General features: G+C 36.0%; 1 protein-coding gene across 1 annotated transcript in view; it reads left to right on the top strand.

Annotated features, from left to right (window-relative positions):
* The first annotated feature begins 698 nt into the window (after positions 1-698).
* Positions 699-26,644, top strand: part of LOC132547931 (serine/threonine-protein kinase LATS2-like) — a 45,862-nt gene continuing 19,916 nt past the window's right edge. Inside the window, exons 1-2 of the mRNA XM_060211734.1 lie at positions 699-773; positions 1,300-2,068. Coding sequence (XP_060067717.1) covers positions 1,646-2,068 — 423 coding nt within the window. The 5' untranslated portion in view covers positions 699-773; positions 1,300-1,645. The remainder of the gene's footprint in view (positions 774-1,299; positions 2,069-26,644) is intronic.

Raw genomic sequence — 26,644 nt, 5'->3', positions numbered from 1 at the left:
AAAGAAATAAGGAATATGTAGCAGCTATACCACGTCCGTGTGCCTGAAGGTATTTGTGACTTACTGACCTACTTTACGGCGTTTGTATATATAACTGATGATAGCGAAACTCGTAATCTAAATAGACCGATACCTGGCTATATTCCGTCGATAAGTATTTCACCTAAAGCTACGATTCACCTTTCGGTATACAGGTGTCCATGGCCTGTAGTGTGCTCTAAAACACGAGCGTTTTATCTATATTTTCCTGCTTTCTTAGAAATTGTTTAAAATTTTACTCTTTGTTTACTTGGCTACTGCCTTGTTGATCTGCAAACTGATCCATTTGGCGAGATCTTCTGATATTATAAATAGCCTTTGTTTTATTAAGTGTACGGCCTGTATTATCACGTCACGTGATCACTAAGGAATGTCAACAATGTAGCGAATGGGCGTAGCGTATGTCAATCATACACAGCACTTGGCATCTAGGACTATGCCATCACGCTGTATATTTGTAGGGGTGCAGGTATTCTCAGCAATCTCCGTACTACATTGTTTAAAATGAACATTGTATGTAACATATTCACATTAGCTGATCTTAATTGATTTCAATTAAACATAATTCAAGATTGAAAACGACGAAATCGTTGTAAAAAGTTTCTTCGCACTTACAGCATTTAGGTCACAGTGTGTGACTTGCCCTCCCCTTCACTCAAATTCCAACATTCGCACCCCGATCGTGGTATTCAAATTTAGAGGAGTCCTATGGACAAAATGAGACAGATTTTCGGGTAAGTTTTGACATTTAATGTAATTTTATATCATAATATTGTTGTTTGAATTTCTGAGTATCTTAGATTTGACTGAAACTAGCACAGGTGCACTGCCGCGAGGTCTGATAATCTCAGTAACGTACCACAGTACATTGAAACTTACGTACATCGTGAAACAACATGGCGGCCGCTCTGACACATAACGATTGTAAATACATACTTATTTTATGTCAAAAGTACGTTATTATTGGTTGTACAAACAAAAACGTATGTAATTTCATGTGTTCTCGTTGGGAGCTGTGTAGCCATCAACAAGTGTTATCTCACATACATTATAACTTGGCTAGCAACATGTTGCCGTGTCTCGTACGTTGTCCGTAAAAAAAATCTATGGGCCAATAAATCTGTGTTTTTTTACTTCTGGTAGTCGTAGAAAAAGTGTGACAGGCTGAAAGTCAAGTATACGATTAAACAAATGTAAATATTTGTGATTGTGTGCATGTCGTACCGCTGTTGACGTTTTCTTCTTGTCTATCCCATACAGAATACTCGGTCAAGGTCACGAAGGAATATCGCGAGAGGACCAAAGTTTCGGATTGTTTTGAAGACCGGGTTGGATATTATTTTAAAATTTCGGCAGTGTTGGAATTGAATCCTTATTGATTGAATCACAGCAGGAGGATTTATTATATATTCAAACATGTAATAATTGATTGTGGTGATTCTTTTTTTTGGGATTTATTACTTTTTCACTGTGGATTTAAAGATGTAAGTAAAAATTGTGATTTTAACCCCCTGTGATTGGGATTACGACAAATGTGTGTGTATTTTCCCATACCAGGTGGATGATACTCGAGTATTGAAGTTATCACACATGTGCATCCATTCTTATGATGCAAAGGGACAAAAATACCGCGGGAGGTGGTACCAATGTTGGCCGTTCTGGGGCAACTCCTGGACGCCGACCCTTCCTCCCCGATCAAGATGGTCGGCATATGCTGATCAAAATTAGGGACACTTTACATAATCGTTTTAAAAGTGACGAGTCTGGTAAGGAGATGTCACCCAACATACCTATAAAGCCGGATATTAACCAGAGTGGTTCTGGGACTCCCACAGGGGCCCCAAATAAAATGACAAGAAGCGTCTATCATCAGATAGCCTTACAGAATATCAAAGAGCGCCTACGACCATTTCAAAATTTGCCCAATTCGGATGGAAGTGAACTGCACCAAGGTAGTGCTAGTACATCGTCCCAGGGTAGTGAGGATGGAGACAGCATTGGAAAGCACCTCAGTGATGAAGTCACACTTGTAAGTAACTTGTATGGAAATGATCAAATTTATCTATGACCACTTGAGCAAGTTTGATTGATGCTTAATACGATGGAACAATTATTGACTTTGTACTATGTAGCACCTGTAAACTAAACATAGAAAATAAGTTGTTTTCTGAACTGTCACCTGTTGCAGATAGATAGTTCAGATAACCGTCTTAATCTGTAGTATTTTCTGAAAGTGTTACGAAAAAACCCTATAAATATTGGTTATTTGATTATTCATAATATTTCTCTACAGTCATTCCAAGAAGACAAAATATCCAAGTTGTCTTGGAGGAAAATTGAAAATTTCTTTCAAATTTTTACACCTAAGGCCCTTTTTTGACTTGCACCAACTGATTTACAATGATGAAGGAAATGCACATTATTTTTTTAATTTGAGGTTAATTGATAACAAATTAATATTAATGTTTATCTGTGTATGGTAACTTGATTTGATGAAAATTCTAACATTTTCAATGACATTACACGTTAGCTTTTTTTATTATAAATCATTGTTGATATGATTGATAAGTTTTTGATATATTTACAAGTAATTTGGAATTGTAAGATGAAAATATAACTATGATTGTCAGATTTTTAAATTTCATTTTTAACTGTGCTATAAATAAATACCATTTAAACTTTGATTGTAAAAGTAAAATTTGTGTATAAAACAAAGTAAAAAGATGTCAACCTAATTATTTTATAAATCAGATAAAATCAAATTTGTTGTTTCATGAATAGAGGATCTTGTATAATTTTGTTGAAAGACATTTGGATTGGGATGTCTCAACCCTTATTTAAGTTAGATAGTTGGCACATCATTTTTTTTTTAAATCTTTAAATTTTATGTTGCACTTGACATCTCATGAAAACTGGATTCTGTTATCTCATAAATTCATGATATAAACAAAAACACTCAAATTTATTTTCAAATAATGTGACTTATTAATTCATAACTTGGAAAACATGCTTTAATGAAGTATACTATGACATCATTTCTTTTATCACATTACTATCCTGGTATTAGTGTAATATCACCCACTACATAAAATTTTATTATAACGCCAGTGTAATTTGATCTACCTTAGCTCTTCCTGTTGTTTCCATTGTGATGTCATAACTTCAGGGCATCATATATATATTATCACATAAATTTCCAGTGAATTCGTCCATGATACATTTTTGCATGTGTCACTGTCAAGTGTAAAATTAAAGATGGCATGTTTTTTCATTTGCTGTGCTAGTTAAAAATTGATTGTGATGGACAATAAAGTTACATCCTGAATATAATTGGTGCATCAAAATGACTGTTTGATTGGCTGCTCCACATTTTGACTTTAAAACCGGTAAAATGAAACTTTTCTGTAGTAGAGAGTATCAGATTTTATTTTTCTTTCCACATGAGTTTTTATTTTTTTTTTTTTTCAATAAAAGTCATTTCACTGTTTAAATTTTTGCTTGCAAAATTAAAAACTAAGTCCTCAGTCTTGTTTTATAAAATTACTTAGGAATGAAATACTTTTTAAAGATCCATGATATTAACAAAAATGAGATGTAGACGGAGAATACTAGTAATATAGATTTTATATCAGTCTAATGAAATGTGGTTTTCACAAATGTTTGCAAATGTATCTGAGGTATGTGATAAACAGAATATTACATTTGCTTCCATTTCATGTTTCATTTGATTTATCATGCATACCAGTGGCTCAGTAAAATCAAAATTTCTTGTTTCATAAATCTCATATTACTAGATAGATTTCACAAAAGTAGTATAGTACTTATCATTGAAGGCTCAATTATGCAATAGAGAGAAAAAAAAATTACTTAAAGATTGAAGTGGAAAATTTCGTTTCTCTTTGACATTGACATTTTAATACCTTTGACTGATTTAAATTAGTTTTAAAATGTTTGGCTGGTGACATAGTCAAGACATGGTCAATATTATCAGTGATGTATGTATGTCCAGTTTGACCACCTGGTGCCATATCTGGACAGTGTATATACATACCAGAGACAGTTTGGCCTGGAGCTAGAAAGCCACATTTCACCTTTTTCTTATATAAGACATTGGAATGTAAAGAATTTTAAAGATTAGTATCTCATGTAAGGTTTGTCAATATTGTTCAACAATGTCCAACAATGTTTGATTCTAAGCCAGCGTGAAAAAAGTAGGAGAAAGGGAATGATATTCAGGAGTATATGTAGGTCATTGTCCATTATGGAATGGCATTCTTGGAATTTTTATTAAATGTCCTTTGAAGTCAGGTTTTGGTCAAACTCCACATAAAATTTGTTTTCAGTTTCCTGTTTATCTTTGAAACATGTATTAACAGCATATTCTTTTCCCCTTGGTCATGCTTGTAAGCATGAAAATAACTTAAGAAAATTCTATGTTTGAAGCAGTTGGATAAAGACCTGTATGTTCCAAAATTTGAATTAGTGTGCAGTGAAACAAAAAAACTAACATAAGACCTGAAAAAATTTATTAACTGCTTAAATTTCAGTTGATGCGAATCTTATATAAATATTTTGTACAGATATTTGTCACCTCTGTAATAACTGCAGTGTACCTGAGATGACGGTATAAATAGAAACTGATGATAACCATCGCTTATGTAATTATATCTGATTATCAAGGAGACAGTACTGATGAATTTGATAGAAAAGCAGTGAGTAGAGACAGGATGGAGATAGAAAGATCGGATATTTATAGAAATGAAGAAATTAGAGTTGATGTTTTGTTGATATGTTAATCTAAAGCAACTCTACTGGTTTGATCAGATAGCAATATAATCAATATCAAAACTCTTTAATAAGATGTAGATTTTTCTGTATAAGCTCTATTAAGGTCACAAAATATGTAAAAGTACATCAAGTTTTGACTTTTCACATTCATTATTTTGTATTATTGGAAATTCAGAAATTTTGAAATGAATAGTGGTTTTTTTTAGTTGCCAACAGAAGATAACAGTAGCGCTTTTTTTTTTTAACTGTAATTTTGATAGACAACAAAAGATCAGTCATATGTATGTTATTTCTGGATGATTGAGTTTGCAAGGGTTTGACTCAACTTTGAAAGATAAGTATTTTTGAGATGTATTTCATAGTGTAATTCACAAAGACAAATGAATACCATATCTTCATACATAGTCACAGCATTCAGTTGGCTGTTGCAATTGGCATTTTTCAGGAGTCGATTCATAAATTTCTCTGAAGGGTCAAACCTTATTTGAGATGAATATAATCTCACAAGTGAAAATTCATTTTTGGGAGTTAAAACATGGTGTCAAGGGTCTGCTATCCTTTACTAGACCTAGGAACCAGATAGAAGTAGATTTTTAATTGGAAATTTTGTGTCATATGACTATATGTGTTTTCTATTGAACATCGCATAGGTCTGTATAAATATTATTGTATGCTACTCAAAAAGTTGAATTTCCTGTTTCTAAAACAAATTAAGGTGGTGTTTCATGATGACAGATTCAAATTTTATCAGAATTCTTGATTAAGATATTGCTATATTGGAGGAAATATATAATGGTGTATGTTAAAGAGAAAGGTATGTTTTTAAAAAACACTGATGGATGTCTTTCCTCGGTCCGAGCGAAGATCCTCATACAGGCAAATACTGTTTTTATAGAGTTTAAATAATCAACTTTTTATGACTTTATGATTCAGTTGATATAAGTACTATATAATAACTTAATACATAATCACTTATTGTGGGTATGCTGTCTGAAGAATGAAATTTTTCAGAATTACCTGTATACTTTAATTTTTATTATTCCATGGATGGTCAAACTTCGGCCACCGTTGACTTATCTAGTTTTTATTATTCCATGGATGGTCAAACTTCGGCCACCGTTGACTTATCTAGGCACTAGATCACCTGGCCTCTGCAAATGTGTTTGATTGCTTTCTGTTGTCTTCATTACTCTACCATAAACAAGTGTTAGGGATTGTAGCAAAATACATAAGCCTTTACCACTTCTCTTGTACAAATTATCAATAATTGACCAGCGGTAATTTATAAAATAAAGGGGAATATATAGTTTTCGAATCTTAGTAGCAACAAAATTTTGTTTTAATGCTGTTAATTAATGGTAAGATGCATTCACAGATACCTTATCTAAGATACACAATATTTTACAGTGATTAAGCCCTCTTCCCCAGGAGGCTTATTTTTCTGAGCTTCCCCTGGTAGTGTCCATCATTTTGGATAATTGTTGTACCTTACTCTGACCATAAATGGTCACATTACCAATGACTTTGTAGAGTAATGTATATCGTTATTTGATGACCGTTTCAGTAATTTTGATGATGATATGAACCATCATATTACTTTTTTGTAAGAAAATATGACAGGATAAAGTTGGCCCGACCTTACAGCATGTAAAAACTTACTCCAAACTTGTAAATTTTGATCAGGAGTTAGGAGGTGAAAAGTTTGCTTGTTATTATATTTCAGTCACAAAAAAAACAGTAGCGTACTTCTGGTAGGTTCTTTAGTTATTGCATTCAATATTCTCGACTGTTTACCTAAGGAAAGATGAAAGAGAACTCGTACCAAAAGAATCTTTACGAGACAATGCTGTGTAATTTCACTTAGCTACTTGCGATTCCGATGATAATATGAAATTGAAATTGTTAACAGCGATTGGTGATATCAATGAAATACTTGGATGCAAGAGTACATAACATATAAGTGAATGAATTTTATCTCAGCGAACAATGGAGATGTCAGGCAAGACCTTGTGTGTGTGTGACATGTTGGTTAGTTGAAACGTTTGATAAATTTGGAGGCAACTATTTCTTGAAACTGATATTGATGATAAAGTCCTATCATGGTTCAGATATATCAATGTTGCCAATATTTACGGTAAATAATAAATTTCATGAATGGCTGAAGAAACAGCAGTCGGAGATGTTGATACAGTAGGCTAGACAATAATGTTCCATTTCAGGAATAGCTAAATCATAGTATGGTTTGTCCAAACAATTTTTTTAAATATACACAAACTCGATTTTGGGTTTATAGATCTTGAGGGGAGAGGAGGAGGGTGGGGGTTATGTGAACAACTACACTGTTCTTGGAATACACACAAAAGTCAGGAGGAGGCTTATTTGCCATAAAATAGGTTATACATATCTGTTGAAAATTATAATGCCCCGATTGTCAGATGAAACTTAAACTGTGATTGATTGTAGTAAATATATGCATTATTATCTGTTTGTCAAAGTAAAATATGCATTACATAACATCACTACCATGTAATTAGAACAATACTTTTTACATTCTCATTAGTCACTCCTACCCCCTCCTCCATCGCCACCTTGCTTTCCCCCATATTGTACCAAAATACCAACACTGTCTGTATAGAAGCTTATAATCGAACATTCCATAGGCCAGTCTTGAGTCATTTGTTATCAGAATGATAGATTAACAAAAGTGCCATATATGGAGAATTTACTCAATGGAATCTTACAACAAAGGGCCTTTGTTTATTTGATGTGACCAGTTAGAAAATGAATCATCTGTCTGGTAGTACAGGGTTGGGATGGGGGCATGCAGGGGAAGGATGCTTATCTACCTGGTAGGACAGGGTCGGAGAAGGGGGGCATGCAGGGGAAGGATAATTTTCTACTTGGTAGGACAGGGACAGGGTAGGGGGGCATCCAGGGGGAAGGATATGTACTGCAGATATTGTACAAGTAATATGTCTACTCTGGTATTGGGATGAGAAATAAAATTTCCTTAAATATTTATTCTAAAGAAGAAAGGATCTTTTTGAATGAGGGTAATCTTCTGATTATTACAATGTTATAATTGGAGAACAGAGAAAGACCTTGGTTAGTGCTTTGGTGGTTACACAGGCAGGAGATGTCTTTGGTTGGTACCTTAGTGGTCGGAGTTGTAGACAGGATGACCTTGGTAAATTCTTTAGTGGTCGTGTAGTCAGAATATGACCTTAGTTAGTGCTTTATTGGTCAGTGTTGTAGACAGGATGACCTTGGTTAGTACCCTAGTGGTCAGAGCTGTAGACAGGATGACCTTGGTTAGTACCTTCGTGGTCTGAGCTGTAGACAGGATGACCTTGGTTAGTATCTTAGTGGTCAGAGTTGTAGACAGGATGACCTTGGTTAGTACCTTAGTGGTCAGAGTTATAGACAGGATGACCTTGGTTAGTACCCTAGTGGTCAGAGCTGTAGACAGGATGACCTTGGTTAGTACCTTAGTGGTCTGAGCTGTAGACAGGATGACCTTGGTAAGTACCTTAGTGGTCAGAGTTATAGACAGGATGACCTTGGTTAGTACCCTAGTGGTCAGAGTTGTAGGCAGGATGACCTGTGGTTAGTACCTTAGTGGTCAGAGTTGTAGACAGGATGACCTTGGTTAGTATCTTAGTGGTCAGAGTTATAGACAGGATGACCTTGGTTAGTACCTTAGTGGTCAGAGTTGTAGACAGGATGACCTGTGGTTAGTACCTTAGTGGTCAGAGTTGTAGATAGGATGACCTTGGTTAGTACCTTAGTGGTCAGAGTTATAGACAGGATGACCTTGGTTAGTACCCTAGTGGTCAGAGTTGTAGACAGGTTGACCTTGGTCAGTACCTTAGTGGTCAGAGCTGTAGACAGGATGACCTTGGTTAGTACCTTAGTGGTCAGAGTTGTAGACACAGAATGAATTATCTTTGTAAGTTGTGAGATTTGTAGACAGAGAATAAGACCTGACTTCATATTTACTTTGCTATCTGATATCCTGGGTTATATTATTAAATACAAATGATAAAGGACTACATAGACAGGAGGAAGTAACTTGGGATTTTAGGTCTAAGTATTCAGGAAGTTACTTTGGTTTTTGTGTCTAGGCAGACAGGAAGTAGTTGTAGTCTCATTCTGGTAAAACCTGTAACAAAAAAGTTGTAGATTAAAGCAGAGAATACTTTAAGATAAAGAATTTAAATAGACTGAAACTTAAATTATCATAGATGTCGACCCTGTAGGCACATAGACTTAATATAGACAGGAACTTAAGTTATAGACTGTGCAAACTAGAAATAATTTCACCTGAAAAGTCCATGCAAACAGGATGCTGATTTAGATGTATCCCGACTATGTAGCTTATAGAAGGACAGGAAGACGCTTTATTTATAATGAAATATGTTTGATGATGAATGTAGAATCAGGAAGGAAAAAACAAGAGATGTTACTTTGTTAACATAGTTGAGATATGATCTCATTGTAAACAGGAAGTAATCCAAACAACAGCTGGAACTACATACATTATTTAGTTTAACTCAAAAGAGAACTTCAACATTCTGAAGTACTGTCATATGGTTTTTGTGTTTTTTTGTTTTTTAAGGGGGAGGCATTTTTATGTCCATGAACATTATTGTGTACCTTTGATACGTTTGTTTAATCAGTGTTGTGATAGGGACTATAATTTTTTTCTGTGTTATGGACAAGGATTTTTTTCTGTGCTGAAGTGAGGACGGGGGATAATTTTTGTGTTGAAGTAAGGACAAGTATTTTTTTGCCGTGTTAAGGCTAGGAGTATAATTATTTTCTGTGTTGAGGTAAGGACTAGAGTTATTCTCTGTGTTAAGGACTAGGATTGTTGTTTTTTTTTGTTAGGACTAGGATTGTTTTCTGTGTTGAGAGTAGGACTAGGATTATTTCTGTGCTAAAGTAAGGTCTAGAATTATTTTCTGTGTTAAGGACTAGGATTAATTTCTGTGCTGAGGTGAGGACGAGGATTATTTTCTGTGCTGAGGTGAGGACGAGGATTATTTTCTGTTTTGACATAAGGCCTAGAATGATTTTCCTCGTTGAGGTATGGACTAAGACTATTTTCTATACTGAGGTTAGGACAAGGTTTCATTTCTGAGTTGAAGTAAAGACTACAATTATTTTTGTGTTAAATGACTAAGATTATAATCTATATTGAGGTAAGGACAAGGATTATTTCCTGTGATGAGGTGAGGAGTAGGCTTATTTTCTGTGTTGAGGGTAGGACTAGGATGATTTCTTTGTTAATGTAAGGACTAGGCTTGTTTTCTGTGCTGAGGGTAGGATTAGGATGATTTCTGTGTTAAAATAAGGACTAGGCTTATTTTCTGTGCTGAGGGTAGGACTAAGATGATTTCTGTGTTAAAGTAAGGACAAGGATCATTTACTGTGTTGAGGTGAGGACTAGGCTTATTTTCTGTGCTGAGGGTAGGACTAGGATGATTTCTGTGTTAAAGTAAGGACAAGGATTATTTCCTGTGATTAGGTGGGGAGTAGGCTTATTTTCTGTGCTGAGGGTAGGACTAGGATGATTTCTGTGTTAAAGTAAGGACAAGAATGATTTCCTGTGATTAGGTGAGGAGTAGGCTTATTTTCTGTGCTGAGGGTAGGACTAGGATGATTTCTGTGTTAAAGTAAGGACAAGGATTATTTCCTGTGATGAGGTGAGGACTAGGCTTATTTTCTGTGTTGAGGGTAGGACTAGGATGATTTCTGTGTTAATGTAAGGACTAGGCTTATTTTCTGTGCTGAGGGTAGGATTAGGATGATTTCTGTGTTAAGATAAGGACTAGGCTTATTTTTTGTGCTGAGGGTAGGACTAGGATGATTTCTGTGTTAAAGTAAGGACAAGAATGATTTCCTGTGATTAGGTGAGGAGTAGGCTTATTTTCTGTGCTGAGGGTAGGACTAGGATGATTTCTGTGTTAAAGTAAGGACAAGGATTATTTCCTGTGATGAGGTGAGGACTAGGCTTATTTTCTGTGTTGAGGGTAGGACTAGGATGATTTCTGTGTTAATGTAAGGACTAGGCTTATTTTCTGTGCTGAGGGTAGGATTAGGATGATTTCTGTGTTAAGATAAGGACTAGGCTTATTTTCTGTGCTGAGGGTAGGACTAGGATGATTTCTGTGTTAAAGTAAGGACAAGGATTATTTCCTGTGATTAGGTGGGGAGTAGGCTTATTTTCTGTGCTGAGGGTAGGACTAGGATGATTTCTGTGTTAAAGTAAGGACAAGGATTATTTCCTGTGATTAGGTGAGGAGTAGGCTTATTTTCTGTGTTGAGGGTAGGACTAGGATGATTTCTGTGTTAAAGTAAGGACAAGGATCATTTACTGTGTTGAGGTAAGCACTAATGTGAGAGTCGCCCCCTTACCACACCTTTCGAAGATGGGAGACTGATAATTGGTCCCTCACGATCTTGTTGCCCTACAGGTGTGCTGGGATGTATTTGGTGGAAGGTTGTGTCTGAGTGGAGCCACTCGCATGTGTATAGATCTGTTGTAGTACATGCTGACTCAGTCCCTTAGACTGCCACTGCTAATTAATAGGGGAACTAGAGGGGAGGGCCATTGTTTTCTCATGCACCTACAGGTACACATATATACTTCTGGTATGAAGATATACATGGAGGAATGCTGTATGGATGCTGCAGTCCTGAGTGTATTCGTCTCTAGACTAGGTATATTTTCCCTACACTCTGCCTTGTGCCGTACATCCACAATTATCATTTTTACATGATAAATTTGCTTTACCTTTCAGTAGAAGTAATGTGTATAAGAATGTCTTTGGCGGCCTTGGTTAGGTTTACCGATGATGAGTTGCATTGTTTATGAGCTGAACTTTTATCAAGGAACACCCTATCACAGCCAACACCTGTACTGCTTGTTTGGCTCCAAGGGTAGCAAGTGTCAAGGTCACTGGCATGCTTATCCTAGTCGTGGGTGGTGCTAAAGGTTACAGTGACCAAAAGACTAAAATCAGGCATAGGTCAAAGGCCGTAATGACAAGTTGGTATCTATGTAAGAAACATTTGTGCATTTTTCCATGATGCTGTTCCTAATGTTGACTGATTTCAGATTATGTCTAGTGGAATTTATCACATTGTCGGCCTATTATCAAATTTAATTGATTAAACTTTATGTATTTTACAACAATTGTGAAACAAGTTTTTCCAGCTCGTATTGATTACTCTTTGTTGGCTTAGATGGAAGAGTGCATGGGGTCTTAAATTATCAAGGGAGGAAACTAGAGTAGGAGGGAAAACCCATGTGGTTAGGCAGGTGACCCCATACCTTTTCACATCTGTCCTGGGAATCAACCCCAGATATCTAGGTGAAAGGCAAGTACATTACCACTGCTATCTGAATACCTAATTATCCAACAAGCCATTTTTACATATGTTACTAAGTATAATATACCGTAAGAACTTTTTTAATTGGCTGCACCAGTCACAAATTAATTGTAATGTCTTAATATGGAAAATAAGGTTACAACATGAAATGGAAATGATGCCACAAAATAACTGCATCCACTTGATAATGTCCTCCATCTTTAAAATCTGTCAAAATATAACTTTTCAGAGTTATGTGATAACATATGACCTTTTATGAAAATAATCTCAAAGTTTGAACATTTTTTGCCAAGGCTCCTAAAAATGAAAACTTCTGACACTTGTTTCATAAAACCTGATAAGAAGTGGAATCTCATTTAAGATCCTACATATATTAACCTATATACCATAAATATGCAGATAATTTTCACTGGCAACTGAATGTTAATTAGTCCACAAGAAGGACATTAATCAATTCATGCATAATAGTGTCACAGTAACCACATGTAAAGGTAGATATCACAAACTAATAGTCTCAAATAAAAAAGGTCAAACTCATAATTATGACAAAATGAAAGTCAAAAATATTGTTTACAACAGAAGGATACATAGGTAAAAAGAGTCTTCCAACCCTGATGGTTAGTAATGGACTATACCTCCTGTAGTGCTAGGATGATTGGATGTTAGAAAAAGGGAGTGACAGGTATAACTTGGTAACAGAATGGCCTTTAAAGGTCGAGGTGCCCCTTGGTTGAGCTGCAGCTATGTTAGATATATTTATTTAAATTGTATACTTGGAATGCCTGGGAAATAACACTTGTAGGTACTGAATATACAGTTTAAATCCTGTATGTTGGTATGCATGGTGTATAATGTATTGGAATTCATCTGGTTGGATACACATGGATGCACAAAGGAAAGAGTTTACAATATCTGTATGAATTATTGAGTAGCTGTAAGACTAGAGCATCTTTGAATGGAAGTTTGATACAGGTGTATACAGTATATATACCCTGGTCATGGTTGGTCAGCTTATCTGAAAGTGTTCTTGACCGAAATATTTGATTAAAAGATGTTTTTTGTTGAACGATACAAAAATATCTTTTAAAACAATACTCCATTGAGACCTGTGATGATTTCACTGTCCACTGGTTGGAACTTGAGTCTTGGTCACTTAGGTAAGGTAGGATTTTTAGAAGGAATTTCCAGTCATTTTGCACACAAAATTAGTTCAGTATTCGAAATATAGAGGGATCGGTGTAGGGAATATTTTAATAAAGTGGACAGCATTCTGTACATGGCCCTTTCATTTAGTTTCAAGAGGTAAATGGATTTGAGAAGGATTGGTTTGGGGTAGTTGCACTGTATACTATGGTCATGGAAGCAAGTGACATGATTACTTCAGACTGAGTATCTCTGACTCACACTGATGATAACATAAATGTTTATAAACCTTAGAAAACTTGTGTGCAGAAGTTTCATCAAATACAGGTAATTCTTCTTTGTCCTTGGCTATTCATGGAAGACATCTTGTTATGTGAAATCAAGGTAAATTACTGATGTAGATAAAATGTATATAACAAATGTTTGTATATTAAAGATTTCCACATATCTCTGGTTTAATAAAGTTAATCACAAAGCCCCTTTCCTGTGTTGACAGTAGAGCTCCCTGGTGGAAGTGAAGTGAGTGTCCTATGTCTTTATTCATTTATGCTATTTTTATACATATGTATACTAAATGATCAAATGTTATCATCAGACAAGCGTTGCAAAAAGAAAATGCGAAAACAGAAAGTTTGTTTCTTTCTTTAGGTGATATCCAAAAGAAAAAATATCTCAATTTTTTATTCCTAATTTCCATGTATACACAATTATTCTTCTGGACTTAAAATTATTTTTTGATTGTCAAAACTAAATATGAAAACAAAGTTGTGTTAACGATATCGGCTGAACCTGAATAGACACCAACATGTGATACAACAGGTTTAGAGGCTGTGTAGATATCAACATGTGATACAACAGGTTTAGAGGCTGTGTAGATATCAGCATGTGATACAACAGGTTTAGAGGCTGTTTAGATATCAGCACATGATACAACAGGTTTAGAGGCTGTGTAGATATCAACATGTGATACAACAGGTTTAGAGGCTGTGTAGATATCAACATGTGATAAACAGATTTAGAGGCTGTGTAGATATCACCATGTGATACAACAGGTTTAGAGGCTGTGTAGATATCAACATGTGATACAACAGGTTTAGAGGCTGTTTAGATATCAGCACATGATACAACAGGTTTAGAGGCTGTGTAGAGATCAACATGTGATATAACAGGTTTAGAGGCTGTATAGATATCAGCACATGATACAACAGGTTTAGAGGCTGTGTAGATATCAACATGTGATACAACAGATTTAGAGGCTGTTTAGATATCAACATGTGATACAACAGGTTTAGAGGCTGTTTAGATATCAGCACATGATACAACAGGTGTGGAGCCTCTGTAGACATCAATATTAGTTTTATAGTGTTTTCTATTACTGTCCTATCCCATTATGTCCCATCCAGTCCCCTGTCTCCAGTCCTCCATCCCCTGTTCCATGTTCTTGATCTCCTGTCCCATCCTAATTCAATGTAAGTGCCTAGCAACTTCATTATTTGACAGATTTTCGGTTAACTTTTTACAAAAGACAGACATGAATATGTGTCAGGGAAAAAGGTCAAAGCTTAGGTCACTCTTGCTACATAACAAAAATCATCAACTGATTAAATTCAAACATTTCTCAAGTTCATTCTTCAGGGGATTTTGGTCAAACTTTTTAGAATCTTATTTGACATATCGCGTTGTTTAACAGGTGTAGAGCCTCAATAGACATATCATATTGGTTTATAGGTTTAGAGCCTCAATAGACATATATTGGTTTATAGGTTAAGAGCCTCAATAGGCATATATTGGTTTATAGGTTAAGAGCCTCAATAGACATCATATTGGTTTGTAGGTTTAGAGCCTCAATAGACATATATTGGTTTATAGGTTAAGAGCCTCAATAGACATATCATATTGGTTTATAGGTGTAAAACCTCAATAGACATATCATATTGGTTTATAGGTTTAGAGCCTCAATAGACATATATTGGTTTATAGGTTAAGAGCCTCAATAGACATATATTGGTTTATAGGTTTAGAGCCTCAATAGACATCATATTGGTTTATAGGTTTAGAGCCTCAATAGACATATATTGGTTTATAGGTTAAGAGCCTCAATAGACATCATATTGGTTTATAGGTTTAGAGCCTCAATAGACATATATTGGTTTATAGGTTAAGAGCCTCAATAGACATATCATATTGGTTTATAGGTGTAGAACCTCAATAGACATATCATATTGGTTTATAGGTTTAGAGCCTCAATAGACATCATATTGGTTTATAGGTTAAAAGCCTCAATAGACATCATATTGGTTATAGGTTAAAAGCCTCAATAGACATATATTGGTTTATAGGTTAAGAGCCTCAATAGACATATATTGGTTTATAGGTTAAAAGCCTCAATAGACATATCATATTGGTTTATAGGTTAAAAGCCTCAATAGACATATATTGGTTTATAGGTTAAAAGCCTCAATAGACATCATATTGGTTTATAGGTTAAAAGCCTCAATAGACATATCATATTGGTTTATAGGTTAAGAGCCTCAATAGACATATCATATTGGTTTATAGGTTAAGAGCCTCAATAGACATATATTGTTTTATAGGGTTAGATCCTCAATAGACATATTGCATCTTTTGCAGGTGTAGAGCCTCAGAAGACATTTCACATTATGTTTTACAGGTGTAGAGCTATCACATTGTTTTACAGGTGTATAACCTCAATAAACTTACCACATCTTGTTTTATAGGTGTAGAGCCTCAATAGACAATGCACATTGTTTTATTGGTGTGGAGCCTCAATAGACATGTCATCACATTATGTTTTACATGTATAGTTTCTTCAGGCTATTTTAAAAATGTATTTCCATTAAGAGCTTCAATAAGTCCAAATTTCTATTACATGCATATATATGTAATATATATATACACACATAGATAGTGAACTTTCAAAAGCATTTGAAATGCATCAGAATATAGAGTTTAATTGTTATTTCAAAAAGTCATAAATATTCATCAGTTGGATAAATTATTTGCATACCTAATGTGTTTAAGACTATATAGGTAGTGAATGATATGAATACTAAATAAATGCCACAGATATTTTTATTCTGTCACATCTTTTATTTTACAATTTTAAATATTGTGTGTATTGTAACAGGTAGGAAGAATTTCTATGGTTAAAAACATATCAGGAATACTGATATTATGAAATGCCTTATATTTATAGATACCTGTGGAGATGATTAATTTTAAAACTTTAGAATTTTTATGTAGTTTACATTTTATTTCAATGTTAAATGAATTTTGCGGTGTGGTTATGTAAATGTTTTTGACATTATGGGTTGTACTGTACGCACACTACTGTTTCTGTATAGTGGAATAATCCATAAAATTATCCATGCTTCAGATTAAAGCTTTCTATCAGGTTGATCATGAGCAATGCCTGTTTAATGTTGAATCTGACAAGGAAGGAATGCATAAACAGGGACAGGCGGGCTCTTAGAGGTACCTTTACCTTCACCAGGTAGATTGGGAAGTCTGATTGTAATGTGAGAATGTTTGAGGATTTCTGTGAATAAGGCTTCAGTTATTAGCTGTGCATTTGTTGAGTGATAGTGAAGTAGCAATTGTTGTCCTTGTAAGATTTGAGAGGTCACTTTTATCGTGGTCGTACTGCTTGATGACGTATGTTTGTCGACACACGCCAATACCATCTCGGGTCACACACATACCTCAGGTAGACCATGATAAGCTGAATGTCTGGCACTTGATAAGTGGACAAGTGGACAGATAGAGAAAGGCTTTGTAGGTATACCCAGTATTGTACTTGTCAATTCAGTGCGTAACGTCTCCATACCTGTGGATTACATTTCACCTCACCTGTCCCGAGGATGGGCCGAGGGGAAGGAAGCCATGTTTGTATGCCAGCGTTATACCTGACAGCTGCCAGGTCTCTGTGTTAGCTGGATCTACCTGGAATTTGTATTTCTACAAAATTGCTCACTTTTGTCAGGGCCTGAACATGCTGTAAGGTTTACATGTTTTAGTGGAACAACAACATCTGTCACATTTTTGTGTTGTGTGACGACCACATGTAATCAGCCAAACTAGAAGCTGGTGTCACTTGTTTGGGATATCATTTTTCATTGATACGCTGTACTTGACAAATATGTAGGACTTGGAATGACCTATTTCCTTACTTGGATTTAATATTTTTGAGAGGTTTTCGTGAAGTTTAATCATGTTTAAGCGACGTTTCATAACAGCTGCACAGATGGAGGACCTTCGACAGAGACAGTTGGTGAGTTGGTATATCTTGGTGATTACCAGTTCATGTAGATAATATGTGGTTTACCTGTAGTAAGTGTATGATGGAATGTTTTATCTGTGTCTACATATGATTACACTGGAGGACTCCTACTACAAAAATCAATTGATATCAGTGCTATTTCTTATGTAAGAATATACTTTCCCTGTTGTCATGTGTTTATTGACATGTTATTCATGGTGTACGCATGTGTGTGTGTGTGTGTGCACTGACGCTGTGTGTACACATGGTGTTTATTTAAACACTCAAAAAAGTTTTTGAATTATTTCAATTACTGTCCAAGCCTTTATTTATAAAAAAAAAATCAGTCTGTGAAACCTTTGAATACATCTTGCCTGACAATTACAACCACTCCTGGTTTAGTGGGTCATAGGTCACTCTCAGCTCCCTGATGACTATACCATTATGATCAAACAAGGTCATCATAGACTTAAGATTTTGTTGACCATTGGGGTTTGCCAGGTGAAGCCTCGTTAAAACTCTCCTCTGTATATCACCTGATCCTGGGTGTATTCAGGAGCTATTGGATGGCCTGGCATCCTGGTAATTGTTTAGGATGTGGGATCCCAGTATTTAATATTGGTGAATGTACATTAACTGTTGTATAAAGAAAGGGACACTTTAGACTAAACACTTCCTCTGCCTCCAGACTTAGTCTGATTGCCACTCTGATTTGTATTTTTGATCTTTTTGTCTGTGAATGTGTCCATGTGTCTCATCTATTTATGTGTCTGTCTACATGTCTGTTATGTCTGTCCTTGCTTCTCTATTTCTATCTATTGATGTATCTGTCCATTTGTCTGTTTAAATGCATTCACATGTCCTAACCTAGTGTCTGTTTTTGTTTGGTCACCTTGATTATATTTGTCAAATGAAACAATAAGGACAGGTGAGGTGCGAAAGCTGCATGTCGAAGGTCATGGTCACTTTGGTTTAAATATTTCAATATTCAGTGTCTCTCAAATATTAAAATGATAAATCAGATGTATTTTTAGCCTTATAATTTGAACATCAAGGTGATTGGGTTGGTATTTTTACAAATGTTGATTGTTAGTATGATTGAAAAACAAGAAAACAGGAAAAGAAACATCAGGGAGTATTTGTATAGACTTGATTTTGCTGAAGCCTTATGGCCTTTCCACACTTAAATAAGTATGCTTCTGGAAGTTTTAAACCTTGTTTTACTGACTAGCACACACAGGACAATAAGAAATGTTGCCATGGACTCGTCTACAACTATCAACCATATTTGTTTGTGTGGGTGTCTTTGATCACTTACAAAGTGTGAAGGACATTCGATAGCAATGCCTGGAATCTTTATTAATAACAGCTTAGGATTATCTAGATTTGTTTAGAGAAAAAAACAGATAATGGTAGAGTATACATAGAAGTATGGAATCATTTCCATATGTACCTTGTAAAGGGTCACATCTGCTCTCATAGAGGTCAGGGCTGGGTATATATTATGCATGTGTAAAAATAGATCTATATATATATATATATATGTATGTATAAGTAGGCAAAGAATTTTTGCAATGTTGATCAATTATAACATGTCGCCATGACAACTCTATGGAAGTGTTGTTTATACTTAATGCTGTAGATATTCTGTATAAAGGTATTATGATGCTCATTAGCATCCTTGAGAATTACCGAGGAATTCCATGTATTTCTGACTCCTAGAGTTTCTGTAGGCAGACCCATCTCCCACAATTGATGTCCTAGTGTAATGGCTGTACAGTTGTAGAAGGAATGTGATCAGAGGTACCTTCACTATTGAATTAGTTAATATCATTCTGTAGAGATGACTGGTAAGCCAAAACAATCAGTCTTAAAGGATTTAAATGATACAAGTATGTTTATATTCTACCACATGAATATGTTTATCTTCTGAAGTTGAAATCACTTTGTGTGAATTGATAAAAAAATATATATATATGCCAAACACTTTAGGAGTTCACTTACACATATTGGCCCCAAGACATATGGTACAGCTTAGTGAAAAAATCTCAACAGACTGATCAGCTACCTAGGATTTTATCAAGAGAAATCCATCTTCATTTATAGAAAAATGTGAAGAATTTTTTCCTCCTACCAAATCACATTTGATAGTTATAAAGTATATATATATGTACTGTGTCAATTGTGTGTATTTGAATAAGGTCTATTTATGGCCTGTGATTTATGGGTAAAAGGTAGAAGGAAACACTTGAGTATTTATTGGGTGAAGTCTGACTAACACTCATGTAATTCTGATGATGTACTGTATTAACATACTCACCGTCAAACGTGACGCAGCATGATTTCTGTATCAAGGTGAAGTCTGTATGTACATTTGGAGGTAAATGTATACATGTTGATGAATCTCCTATTTTGAGAAATGAACTGGTCTGCAATGTTTTGGTCAAGTCCTTGCAGTAGACACTTTAACCCTATTGCACCGAATTGCATACAATGGGCCTTCTGTATGTTGTTCCAAGAGGTAGCCGTCACCTACCACCAGAAGAATCCACTTCAAAATTACTCTTACTGTTCAGGGGTGATAAACAAACAAACAAGCCTCAACTCAATTAGCATTCTTCTTTTTGAAGGTGAAAGATGTTTCTGATGGACTAAAACTGGGGCTGTGTTTAAGGGTTGTGTGTGAAGCTATGAATTGGTACCCTAATCTGAAGCCCTAAAGTTGTCTTACGTGGCGACAGAAGGGGTCAATATACAGACTCAAAATCAGCAAATGGGCTTATTGTGGAACAGTGAAACCACATTAATTTGTGATTCTAACGAACATTAAAAAATTCGATGACTTTGCTACAGGGTATGTGCTTTCTGTCAGATAATTCTATTTGTTGAAACTGGGGCTGTGTTATAGTGCTTCAGACATAATAGATCTCTTTGGGGATTTTTAAGTTCCAGATATATAAGGGCTGTGATCTATGACTTATTTATAAGACACTAGATCTGTAACTTTTATTAAAGCGATAGGGACTTCAGGGCTCCAGGGCAAAAAGGGATTTACAAAGTCACTGTCCTACTTAAAATGCACAGGAAAAGGTAACATTTTTAATTAGGCTCGCTTTATCATATGATCACTCAGATAGGAAATGTTTGGTTGTGTAGAGAGCTTTATTACAAACAAACTTTACGTCAGGCACAGACACTGAGGAATGCATCAGTGGATACAATTTGATGTTGTTTCTCAAAGACTGAGGTCACATAGGTCAAACCTGCCTATTATAGTGCACCCTGATCACAGGAAGAAAGAAAATGTTAACAGAATCAGAAGAAAGGCAACTGGGTGGATAAAAACCATACTAACTATGTATAGTTAACTTCAAACTTTCCTTGATGGATTCCATAGTTTATACTGTCATGTTCTGTTATATCTGATCAGACATTCCACATGAGGAATGCTGGGTATGTAGGAGTTCTCTAAATAGGAAATGGTTGTGGAGGAATTTTGATCATTGTATGTAAGGTATACCTGTGAACAATAGGTCCAGTATACCTTACGGTTGTACTGTGGGCCTCTATCACGAAACCTACTCTGATATATCAGGATTTATTGGATTTAGGAAGAAAATTTGTTGTGGAATTCTGATATCAACAGGAAACTGGATAGGATTATCAGAATTGTTATATGTAGCAGAAATAAAGGAGACACACCTTGTATATTCAGGAACCTAGGATTTAACTACAGGCAAAATCAGTTCCATGTTGAACAAGTGTGTTTATGAACAGAAAATATTTTAGATGGAAACATGTGTTACTGAGAATTTGTTTTACAAATTTGGATTAGCTGGATGAACTCCAGAATTTAAGTTGTTTTGCTTTAGAAACAACATTTATAAACTGAAAGATAGTGGGATTGTTTCCTTGGATAACAACATTATTATCAAGGTTCAGTGAACGGAATTCCTGAATAGTTGTTATGGAAACGAGGGGATTGAGGCCCTGAAACAGATGTTACTGTTGATGTAGTGAGGGAGAATTGTTTTAAGAATGTATCCAAAAGATTTGACTTGTTTGTCCAACAGCAGATGGTCAGGACAGAAACCCTGGCCAGTGTTTACTCATTCGAGGAGGAGACATTGTAAGGGTAAATCTGCCCTGACCATCAGGAAATCCAGTGGTCAGTTAATACATGTAAGTAAACGACTGATTTTGCTGATGAGAATGTGAATGTATATTTATAATGCATGATAATGAGTCTTATCTGTTGTCCAATATCTACATCAGGCAATTTGATAGAATTTTAGAAATTGATACAGACAGGTGTTCTGCACTATGTGTACATACTTATTATAGATATATACACACTGTTTGATTTATAGATATGTCACATTCTTCAGAAAAATAGGGATGAATCTCTATTTAAGCTCACCTCTTCTCATCAATCCCCCTGCATACCCGAGGGTATCCAGACAGGAGGCGAAGAACCTGCAGTCCTCCATTGAGAGCAACAGCAGCGTTGGCTCTATCCTTTATATATTCTTCAGAAAATTAACAATGAGATATTTTGAAATGATCTTTACATATAAATTTTTGCTTCCCTTAAATTAAAGAAATGTATTTCATGTGACTTTGTATTTGTAAGTGCTCGGAAAAAGGGAAAGTTTCCTTTTCATTGATGCTTTGGTAATGTTTGATAAGATAAATTAAATTGTTGTTAGGCCCAAACACTTCTTATATATTTATGAGTATAACTGTTAAGGCAAACCAAAAAATCTGCTGTGTCACATTTTCATTAAATACCAGATATAATGTTGTTACAAAATAGATTAAAGAAAAGGGAAGGAAAACCAAGGAGTGGTAATTATTTTAAAAGAGACAGGGTTCTGTGTAAATGACAAATAACCACACACTTACTGACACAAGATATTTCCTAACTTTGCAAAATACTAGCTTAATAGAAGTTAGATTAAAGTGTTGTGGTTAGAACTAGGGAATTCACTTGAAAAACACCTACATTTTCTGCATACCTGTAATACACTACACAGATAATAACACGGTGGGTTTTGTTTCAGCATCTTGTACCATTCTGGTGTTGGTTTTCAGTGCCACTTATTGTTTACAGACACTACCTTCAGAAAGCTATTGTTGTTGACAGAAACTTCAGCTAAGATTCCATTATCAGATGACCTGGAGAGCTAGACTATTAAACCCTAGTCAACCACAGGACTCTGGTGGGGACACCTGGTTATGTGTTAATTTCTCACCTGTGGTCAAACTATTTGTGTGTATTACGTGTAAATATGTACCTGACAGAATGCCATCCATCAAATATACATTCCTGTGTCTCCAATGGAGTTTGGATGTCAACAAATGAATGGAATACCAGTTTTAGCAAGCCACAAGTGGTACCTGCTCAAGTGAGCCAGGTTGACATGTGTAACAGTTACCTGCTGAAGTAAGCCAGGTTGACATGTGTAACAGTTACCTGCTGAAGTAAGCCAGGTTGACATGTGTAACAGTTACCTGCTGAAGTAAGCCAGGTTGACATGTGTAACAGTTACCTGCTCAAGTGAGCCAGGTTGACACATGTAACAGTGACTGTAAGCCAGGTTGACACCTGTAACAGTTACTTGCTCAAGTGAGCTGTGTTGACACATTAACAAATACTTACACAAGTGAGCCAGGTTGACACATGTAACAGTGACCAGCTGAAGTGAGCCAGGTTGATACAAGTAACAGTGAGCTGTTTAAGTGAGCCAGGTTGATACCTGTAACAGTTACCTGCTCAAGCAACTGATGCAGCTGCACACATCGAGACTAGAATTTTGTGGCAGTGACACCTGAAGCAATGCTGACACATGTAAAAGATAACTGCTGCTTTGATTATGGAGCTGATCAGGTGTTAAAAGCTACTGCCTTATAAAGCGATGGGTTGAACAGTGACATGTTAACCTTAATTCAGCTACAGTAACGGGTACAGTAATGATTGGAGCAGTTACAGGTGCATCAGATGACTTGTGCTAACCCTGTGGGGCAATCTTCACTTTGGTAGTGTGACCTTTTATGAAATCTGTTAGGGTAAAGCTCACCCACATACATATGCCTGTATGCTATCATAACTTCTTGTATATAAGCGTAAGGCTTTGATCAGGACCACACGGGGTAAAATGACTGAATTTCCCTCAAGCACTACACCTGTCCCATTGTTCATTTTCAGTAATTTGTTTTCCTCCTGAAAAATTCTGGATGTTGTCTACCTGTTTTGTACCAAGCCTGTTTCATTGAGAAGGAAAATCTTACTCTGCCAGTGATATATATTGTATATATGTTAAGTGGTATAGTGTGTGTATTATTCTGGTTATTGAACTATGGTAAGACTTTATGTATTAACTGATATAGAAGGAAGGTTATACAATTGCAATAAAGTAAAATGATTCAATATTTTCTATAGACAAATATGCTCTTTATTTTCTAACAGTACTTTATTCTTTAGGCAGTGTTCTAGAGTTAAAATGCCATGCAAGAGGTGAATAATTTTGAAAGATACATATTAAAACCACATATGCGACCAGCATGGGGCTAGATTTGGGCAGTTGTAGACATTCCTTTTATGAATAGCACTGATAAGTGGCAGACATATTCTTGCAGACAGATATTATACAAGATCTGGGATAAGTGTTATGTGCTCCTAACAATTTTAATTGCTGTCTGTATACTTGTGAATACTACCTGTACATAGGATAAAGACCCTTCCCTTCACTGCTAACACCGCCTCAAACATTCCAGCTATTTCAGTCTGGGTGGGTAGTCAAGTAGACCAGACCTACTGAGTCAGGGTAGAGAAGTGTTTAGTAAAGAGCTACTGAGTCTGGGTAAAGAGGTGAGAGGTACAGAGCTACTGAGTCTATGTAGAGAGGTGAGAGGTACAGAGCGGCTGAGTCTGGGTAGATAGGTGAGAAGTACAGAGCTACTGAGTCAGGGCTGAGAGGTGAGAAGTACAGAGCTACTGAGTCTGGGTAGAAAGGTGAGAAGTATAGAGCTACTGAGTCTGGGTAGAGAAGGGAGAAGTACAGCGCAACTGAGTCAGAGTAGTACAGAGCTACTGAGACAGGGTAGATAGGTGAGAAGTACAGAGCTACCGAGTTGGGATAGAGAGGTGAGAAGTACAGAGCTACTGAGTCTGGGTAGATAGGTGAGAAGTACAGAGCTACTGAGTCTTGGAAGAAAGGTGAGAAGTACAGAGCTATTGAGTCTGGGTATATAGATGAGAAGTACAGAGCTACTGAGTCAGGGCTGAGAGGTGAGAAGTACAGAGCTACAGAGTTGGGGTAGATAGATGAGAAGTACAGAGCTACTGAATCAGGGCTGAGAGGTGAGAAGTACAGAGCTACTGAGTTGGGGTAGAGAGGTGAGAAGTACAGAGCTACTGAGTCTGGGTAGAGAGATAAGAAATACAGAGCTACTGAGTCAGGGTAGATAGGTGAGAAGTACAGAGCTACCGAGTTGGGGTAGAGAGGTGAAAAGTACAGAGCTACCGAGTTGGGGTAGATAGGTGAGAAGTACAGAGCTACTTAGTCTGGGAAGAGAGGTGAAAAGTACAGAGCTACTGAGTCGGGGTAGAGAGATAAGAAATACAGAGCTACTGAGTCAGGGTAGATAGGTGAGAAGTACAGAGCTACTGAGTCTGGGAAGAGAGGTGAAAAGTACAGAGCTACTGAGTCGGGGTAGAGAGGTTAGAGGTACAGAGCTACTGAGTCTGGGTAGAGAGGTGAGAAGTACATAGCTACTGAGTCTGGGTAGATAGGTGAGAAGTACAGAGTTACTGAGTCTGGGTAGATAGGTGAGAATTACAGCGCAACTGAGTCAGAGTAGTACAGAGCTACTGAGACAGGGTAGATAGGTGAGAAGTACAGAGCTACCGACTTGGGGTAGAGAGGTGAGAAGTACAGAGCTACTGAGTCTGGTTAGATAGGTGAGAAGTACAGAGCTACTGAGTCTTGGAAGAAAGGTGAGAAGTACAGAGCTATTGAGTCTGGGTAGATAGATGAGAAGTACAGAGCTACTGAGTCAGGGCTGAGAGGTGTGTAGCACTGAGCTACTGAGTCTTCATAGATATGTGAGTAGTATAGATGTGATGTCATTGGTTTAATAGTTTTAATGAATTTACAATTGACTTATATTTATATATCTCTGATCAATTAAGATAAGTTTATGATATTTTTTCACTTAAAATCTCATGCTCTTGGTACAACAATTATACATCTTTTGTGTATGTAATGACTTTGAACTGGTTATGTTCCAGTGATATCATACCTAGGTTATCTTACTGTGTAACAAGTCCAGCAGCTTCTCTCCACAAAATAAAATTCTGAACATGTATTTCATAGTATGCTTGTATGTCTGTAAGTTATGAGAAGGCATGTATGCCATGTAAATTTATCTGAACTATCGTACAATAATAGCTATTGATCTGCGTCAGTAAAACCAACACATACACATTTCTCATACACAACTCATAAAGAAAACTTTCTCAATGGTGTACATTTTGTTTTGAACCAATTGAAGTGAATTCCTGACCTTGCTCCAGTGGGCTGTGTTTGGTCCGGGTTTTCTAGCTGGCTGTGTAATATTGCTAATGTTTGCAGGCAGTTGGCCGGATGCCACGGTTACATGGCTTACATATCACTGTACTGCTTTGTGGTATAATGGAATTATCTGTGACCAGCGGGCCTCTTTAAACTTGTAAAAATATTTTAAGAATGGATATTTAGTACTTGTGAATCACCCAACGGTCAGTGTTCACCAAATTTTCATCTTGGCCACAATACATATAAATAGAAAGTCTTCAATTAAATTTTTTCCTTTAGTCAAATTGAAAATTTGTGTTTAATGAAAAAAAAGGTCTCTTTCCAAATTCTATTTATGATGAATACAAGAATAGAATACAATACCTGATGTTTGCTGATATAGTTGTAAACTTTCATTGGAGTAAGAATAAGATATTCA

Source organism: Ylistrum balloti, unplaced genomic scaffold, assembly GCF_031769215.1.
Source record: "Ylistrum balloti isolate Yb309-2 unplaced genomic scaffold, AGI_CSIRO_Ybal_v1 Utg369990, whole genome shotgun sequence".
In the NCBI taxonomy this organism is placed as follows: domain Eukaryota; kingdom Metazoa; phylum Mollusca; class Bivalvia; order Pectinida; family Pectinidae; genus Ylistrum; species Ylistrum balloti.
The sequence above is the reverse complement of the archived record's forward strand: the minus strand, read 5'-3'. Positions and strand labels throughout refer to the sequence as shown.